Here is a 7,889-nt window from a genome sequence, read left to right on the forward strand (position 1 = left end):
TGTAAATGCGTGGATTCACGCAAGAGCGCATTTTTTCGCCTGTCGCGCAGACCTTGCGTTTATCCGCTCTACACAACTTGGGTAAGGCGGACTGTCCTAAGACTCAGTAAGCACCATGGTGCTCAAGGCAGAAGGCGTGCGGGCTACGGGGAGGGTCCTGAAAGTCAGTGACAGGGGGGTCACTCCCGTTTTTTTTAATCCGCTGGCTGCAAAAAACTGTGGCCGCGCACAACCTGCGTTTAACAGCAGCCAACCATGTTTTGGTGGGAGCGCACCCTAGAGGGGGACTTTAAAGTAACTGGAGGTATATTCAGGTATTTCACTGTAAAGTTTAATGCTATACACTTTATGTGGTATTGGGCACTGTATTTCACTGTAAAGTTTAATGCTATACACTTTATCTTTGTTATTAATTTCCTTCCACTGAACATGACAGATAGATGTGAAATATGCATAATCCCACGGTATGTCCCTTAACTGAACTGTTTTGACATGAAGTCTCCAATAGATCCACACACACTGCTACAAGGATTGTGTAAATAAAGATTAATCAAACCGTTATTGAATTTGTACATGTTTTTCCTTTTCCCCCTCATGCTTCAATGTTCATATTAATGAGGTTGCAATTTGTGAAAAATAACAGCGGGTTCATATTTGTATTATTTTATATTTGTAAATATAAAGACATGAACAGTGTTGTTGTTGCTGTCCGGAAGAAACCAGCTAACTCAATTTTTCCGCTTTAGCATTTTCCCCCCCATAAATCAGTGCTATTGAACACCCTTTACGTGTGTGTGTTGATTAGAACAATATTGAACCAATGAAAAGTATTAAAAAGCGCTTCTGACAAAACCAGCTAACTCCACTGGATCCACCAAAGAGGGGTGGAGTTAGCTGGTTTTGCTGACTCCAGGCTCCACCTTTGACCTCCAACCTCATTGTGAGCTTGGAGGTCCATTCAGCTGTTCTTATCAATGATGAACAAAACCTCCTAAAACTTTTTGTTTTGTTTTTTTGTCATTTCCTGACAAATTAACATTTTGGAGATAGCTGGTTTCTGCCAGACAGCAGATATATATATATAGATATATACAGCAGTATTGTCAGTATTTCTCTTCCAATTGAATCAAGTTGGAAGAGAAAGTATATACACCGATAATTTGAAAATAGCAGATATACAAGCTCACAACGTGTGAGCTTGTAGATATGCTATTAAAAAAAAAAGTAGTATTAAAGGACTTTTCAACATTTTGGGTGGACACTTTTATCCCATGGCAGGACTGGACTTGCTTTCTATTACAGGGAATTGCTGCCATCTGTGAATACTGTGAATCCACTTTCACAGTATTATTCAGGTCTGTTCTTCTTTAACTTAGAATCACTAAAGTTAGTTGCAGAAAAGACAGACAGACAGACAGGCAGGCAGGCAGGCAGACAGACAGACAGACAGACAGGCAGGCAGGCAGGCAGGCAGGCAGGCAGGCAGGCAGGCAGGCAGGCAGGCAGGCAGGCAGGCAGGCAGGCAGACAGACAGACAGACAGACAGACAGACAGACAGACAGACAGATTATGCAGTCTGTAGGGGTATGTGTGCCAATGGTGCCAATGATCCTCTCAGTGGAACATTTGCCCCACCTGCTGGCCTTTGTGTTCAACACAAGTGACACTAATAAGTAATGTGCTACATTTGCTAAAATATCAACACTTTTTGCCCAAGTATTAAGATAGGGTACTCCTCCACCCAAATTGATTAGAATAACCTTTTTATTCACTCAAATAAGTTCTAAAACAAGATTACAAGCTTTAAAATGAGTTGGAACGAGAACAGCTGATAACAATAAACCTTTCTTCTGTTGGGGGCGTGTCTTCTTTAGACAGAGATCAATCACTCTGCAGGTTCCTGATCCGGTCTGGCACCACGGAGCGGATACGGAAACTGTGCTTTCATGTGTGTGTGCGGGTAAATGACGGGATACAGTAGGGCGGGTTCTAGGCCGGATGTGAACACTTGAACAGTAAATACAAACCAGCAGGCTTTCTTGCGCTTGACGGGAGGGCTTATTTACCTAGGAAGTGCTGCCAGTGGCCGATTTTATACTTCGATCTACAAGCCCACAACGCGTCGCATCCCCAAGCGTTGTGAGCTTGTAGATCGGCATTTTTTTTGCAAGCTGGAACCTGTTTGCACGGTGAACTCGACTCGACTCACGTCAAGTGAACATCCAGCCAAACGGTCGTATTCTGTTTGTGCTCCTGGTATCAGACACATGTAAGCTCTGCTCTGCTCAAAGTTAATCGACGGGTTGAACGTTTTAAATGTGTTTTAACATGGATCTACACCTGGCAGGAATGTGCAGTGTTGTGTTTTGTGTCACCCTGCTGGGTGTTTATCCACTGGCCGCTGCACCCACTGCAAACCTGCACCCACCATCACCCTTAGGTGAGTTGAACTAACTTATTTTATCTTTTATAAATCAATGAATCAGGTCAAATATTTTAGATAATGATCTATTATATTTTTTAAATAATAGACTAAATTGATTGCTCTGATTACTTAAGCCTGTTTTATTATTGTTTTGTACAATGGTGTTATGCAAAAAAAGAATCGTAGATGTATTTTGACATTTTTACATCTATGAGTCTCAGCGACCACCCACCAAATTGCCCTGGCATGTCACCAGCAAAGCCCGTTCTTCTCCAAACATGTACAAATGCAAAATATAAGGTGCTTACCCGCTTGCCTCAAATGTTAACTAGGTGTCCGGAGTATTTGTGCAATGTATTAGTCCATATTGTTCAATAAAGAAGTGTTTTAATCCCGTGTGGGCGAAAGCCATTTCCCTTCCTGTTTACATTGAGTGTAATTCCGGCTGCGCCCCGTCACTACCGCCCATTGACTGCCGACAGAATCGGCCACAGACGTGATTAAATCGCTTCTTTATTGAACAATATGGACTAATACATTGCACAAATACTCCGGACACCTAGTTAACATGTGGGGCAAGCGGGTAAGCACCTTATATTTAGCATTTTGTACATGTTAGGAGAAGAACGGGCTTGGCTGGTGACATGCCAGGGCAATCTGGGCCGCTGAGACTCTCTCGTAGATATGATAATGCAAACATTGATAAAAGGCTAGAGATATCTACAAGCTCACTTGGGAGCTTAATTCTAGACCTACATCTGCATTTTTTTGGGAAAATCTATTATATTATTACAATCAATTATTTTATATCTTTTTAATCGATTCGCTCGATTAACTTTTGCACCCCTACATGTAATCATAATACATTGAAACCCACTGTGTGCAGATGAGAGATGCTCATTCACTATTTGATGGTGAATCTGTTTGTTATCATAGTTTGTACAGTATGTTATTTAGACAGCATGTTGTTTAAACAGATGCAAGGTTCATTGCGTACCTGGTATCCTAGTTATTACTTTGTAGCATTTAATAGTTTTGTTTCAGTATTTACATGGTCAATGACTCTGCCTTTTGTTGACTAGAGTTTATGATATTTACTCTGATTACACTTTGTAAATAATAAATACCTAAGTTAGATTGTAAAACTAAATGATGTGCACAGTGATACATCAAACAAGTAATACTTGAATTGGAGTCACTTCAGAACCCTTGCTATGCATCCCATGTCTATAATGCATAACGTATAATGCATTATAATCTGCTTATAACTGTATAGTAATAAGCACACATAAATACTTTATAGATAGATAGATTTATAACAATAATCATAACACATAAGGCATTCTGTACTGACTTATAAGGTCAAGTATAAATGCATTGTGATTATGCTTTTAAAAACTGTATAATTACAGTTATAAACACTCATAAGGACCCATAATGCCATCATAATACATTATAAAACATTTTATAATTACACTTCCTATGCATCCCATGTTAATTCTCATAGTTGTAAGAAATTATTCATTATTAGAAATAATAATGCTTTATAATCACTGTTAAAATCCATTATACTGTCATTATCAGTCACTATGTGGTCATTTATCGATTTTATCGATATATTAAGTCTATAAAAGATTACAGAGACACTTATAATACTTGACCTATAAGTCATTATGAAATGCTTTATAAATGTTATGATTATCATTATAAAGCATTATGAGTATTTGTGAGTGATTATAACTGTAATTATACTGTGTTATAAGCCGATTATAATGCATTATAAGAGTATTTATAACACATCATAGACTTGGGATGCATAGCAAGTGTTACTGACCATTTCTGTACATATAGGGTTTGTTGCTATTTTTGGAGCTACATTCTCTGCTGGTGTGTGTGTGTGTGTGTGTGTGTGTGTGTGTGTGTGTGTGTGTGTGTGTGTGTGTGTGTGTGTGTGTGTGTGTGTGTGTGTGTGTGTGTGTGTGTGTGTGTGTGTGTGTGTGTGTGTACAAAAAAATATATATACATTATTTTTCATCTCTGTAGCTTTGGTCCGATATTACAGTGAGCCGTTCTAATAGTCCCGCCCCTATTAATATGTTTTTTTATCAATAAGTCATGGTTACACCATTCTATTATATGTTTTTATCAATAAGGCATGGCTACACCATTCTATTCATATATTTTTTATCAATAAGGCATGATCACACCGTTCTCAATGGGTTTGATTTTCATTTCCTGCTTCTCCCTCTCATTTCTTTCCATAACCTACATACTGTTATGATTATTCCATGGCAATCTAATGACGCCTATGTACTTGATACCACTTACATCTTGTCATTGTCCTAATACATCATGTTCATTATTGATACGAGATACAGCTGTCTACAGTAAGGTCATCCTACTCTTATCCTATGACGTTGGGTTCTTTCTATATCTCATAGCTTCTGGCCACGTCATGTGTCCAGCCCTATGGGCCCGTGGAGAACAAGATGACACATAGGCAGCATTTACGCGACAGGTTCACAAGTTTATTATTACACACAAGGACATGCATACATAGGGCTGGACACATGACATGACCAGGAGCTATGAGATATAGAAAGAACAGAAGAACGTCATAGGATAAGAGTAAGGATGACCTTACTGTAGACAGCTGTATCTCGTATCAATAATGAACGTGATGTATTAGGACAATGACAAGGGGGAAATGCAAACTAACAAGAGCAGAACTACAGTGACAGGACATGACATCTTGCGTGTTGGTGTTGTGAATTGACACCAGCAGGGGGCAGGGTTACCTTGTTAAATAAGCCGCTTTGTGCTGCCTCAAAAGTCAAAACGGATCAAAGCAGCCAGTAGGACTGCAACTATCACTTATTTTATTACTGCCTGCAAACTTTGGAAGGCAGTCATTGGAATGGGATCTGAAAAATCTTAACTTATACATCTTGATCACTTAAAAAAATAGAAATAAAATACATGGGGAAAAATATATAATCAAAAATAGTTTTAAAATAGCAGATCTACAAACTCAAAACACATTGCAATGCAAAACATTGTGAGCTTTTAGATCTGCTATTGTAACTATGTTTGCATGACACCGCACTGTGTGACGAAAGGTTAATTGCTTTATCAATTTATTTCAAAATAATTGTATTGTTTGATAAAGTGGGTTCTGATTTTATTTTCATGAAATAAGGAAAAGGGGAGTTTGAAGCCCCTTTATTGACATTGTTTCTATTGTGTTTCTCTCTTGATTTGTCCCTTGTCATTTCTTTGTCTCCTGTCTCTATGTCTCCTTGACCTTTCTATGTCTCCTGTCTCTATGTCTCTTTGTCTTTTCTATGTCTCCTGTCTCTATGTCTCTTTGTCTTTTCTTTGTCTCCTGTCTCTATGTCTCCTTGTCCTTTCTATGTCTCCTGTCTCTGTCTATTAGGCAGGTTCTGGCACATCACAGACCTGCACCTGGACCCCACCTTCCACCAGGGGGCTCTAGACCCCACCAAGGTGTGTATATCCTCTAAAGGGGCCCCTGCGACTGGCGCCGGGCCCTTCGGGGACTTCCTGTGTGACTCGCCGTACCGTCTCATCCAATCAGCTTTCAGTCACATGACCCAGGTCACGCCGCAGCCTGACTTCATGATCTGGACAGGGTTAGTCTGCTTTACGCCTGTGTTCCCCAACCTGCGGTCCCTGGCCCCCTTTGGGCCCCCATATCTGTTTGGAGGTCGTCCGAATCGTTTAACCCATTAAATCCGGGAAAGCATCTATGTCATTTTATTTTTGATTTTAGCTATATATATATATAGTAACATACGTTTTTTCAGAAAACTGTTAGGATTTCGAAGGCATCTTTAAAATCGGGTTAATATGTTGTACACAATCATGTGCTTGTAGATCTGCTAGATCTGCTCAAATACCAATACTATTGATTGAATTTTCTTTTGACACTTTTTGGAAAATCCTTTGAATGTTTTGTAAAATATGTATGTGTAATTTCAATACAGCAATGCTTTGATATTAAAAAGAAAACGTACTTTGTAATTTGTACTGTTGAATACTTTGAGTACAAATTTGACTGCACTTGTAGTGGAGTAATATTTGAACAGAATCTATACTTTGACTCAAGTACTGGGGACTACTTTGTCCACCGCTGCACACTAGGCCTTTAACCACTTAAACCCCATATCGACAAGCTCACAACGCATCGCGCTCTGCGTTGTGAGCTTGTCGATCGGCTATTTTCAGCGAAAGCTTACCCCCACAATAACAGAAAATACACCATAGAGCCCTAAGGTACTCCATCCACCATTAGGGTTGAAGTGGTTAATAATAGGCTAATATGGCTAATTGTGTCCCTGTGCTCCATGCAGGGACAGTCCTCCTCATGTTCCAGTAGATGATCTGTCTACAGACATGGTGATCGAGGTGATGAGGAACATGACAGACACCATCACACACCACTACCCCACCATGCCCGTCTACCCTGCCCTGGGCAACCATGACTACTGGCCACAGGTAACCATGACTACTGGCCCCAGGTACTGTTTATACTGCTGTAACCATGACTACTGGCCACAGGTACTGTTTATACTGCTGTTTGCTGAAAATTAGCATTTTGGAGTTAGCAGGTTGCTGCTGGACAGCAGAGATGTATTATATCATTGTTATATATTTGTATTATCTCCATATCTCCAATACACAGTCCTTTAACAGTGTTTACATCTTAGGGCTGCCACTGTCGATTATCTTCTTAGAGATTACTTTTTCAATTACTTTTTCGAGTACTCAAGAAGTGCAGGGGGTGCAAGAAGTGATTAACCACTTAAGCCCTATTTTATACTTAGCCCGAATGGTCACAACACAAGCTCACAACACATCACAATGCATTGTGAGCTTGTAGGTTGGCTATTTTTTTAAATATGTTTGATTAAAATAGATTATGTTTAATAATTGATCCAATTGAATTGTTAAATTAACCCCTGTTTCCACCTTTTGACGTCAGGATCAGATGCCAACCAGCACTAACATTATTTACCAGGCCGCTGCCAAGCTGTGGGGACCCTGGCTGGAACCCGAGGCCTTGCTAACACTGAGAGAAGGTAAAGCATTGTGGATTATTATCATTATTAGTTTGTTATTTATTGAGACAGACAAGCTGAGAGAGGGACAGTGTAGGAGAGACAGACGGTAGGACAGCTTAAAGGGAGACAGTGTAGGAGAGACAGACAGTAGGACAGCTGAGAGGGAGACAGTTTCACTACCGCTAGCATCATGTCTCAATGTAAAACAACAGCAAACAGCACTAACAATGGTCCAACAGTATTGAGAAAATGTGTGGTTGAAAGCAACCTGATGTTTGTTCTTTGAGCTGCATGAGTAAGTCTCACCTAAATTGGCCAATTTCATTTGAAATCGTGTAGATTTTAATTCATCATGAAATTGTCCTCTGTCATACACTGGA

At 39.8% G+C, this 7,889-nt stretch overlaps 1 protein-coding gene across 1 annotated transcript in view; it reads left to right on the forward strand.

Moving 5' to 3' along the window:
- The first annotated feature begins 2,226 nt into the window (after window positions 1-2,226).
- Window positions 2,227-7,889, forward strand: part of smpdl3a (sphingomyelin phosphodiesterase acid like 3A) — a 12,894-nt gene continuing 7,231 nt past the window's right edge. The window contains exons 1-4 of the mRNA XM_084083238.1: window positions 2,227-2,440; window positions 5,862-6,078; window positions 6,799-6,943; window positions 7,431-7,527. Of these exons, the coding sequence (XP_083939364.1) occupies window positions 2,317-2,440; window positions 5,862-6,078; window positions 6,799-6,943; window positions 7,431-7,527 (583 nt within the window). The 5' untranslated portion in view covers window positions 2,227-2,316. The remainder of the gene's footprint in view (window positions 2,441-5,861; window positions 6,079-6,798; window positions 6,944-7,430; window positions 7,528-7,889) is intronic.

This window comes from Gymnoscopelus microlampas (genome assembly GCF_963454915.1).
Source record: "Gymnoscopelus microlampas genome assembly, chromosome: 16".
In the NCBI taxonomy this organism is placed as follows: domain Eukaryota; kingdom Metazoa; phylum Chordata; class Actinopteri; order Myctophiformes; family Myctophidae; genus Gymnoscopelus; species Gymnoscopelus microlampas.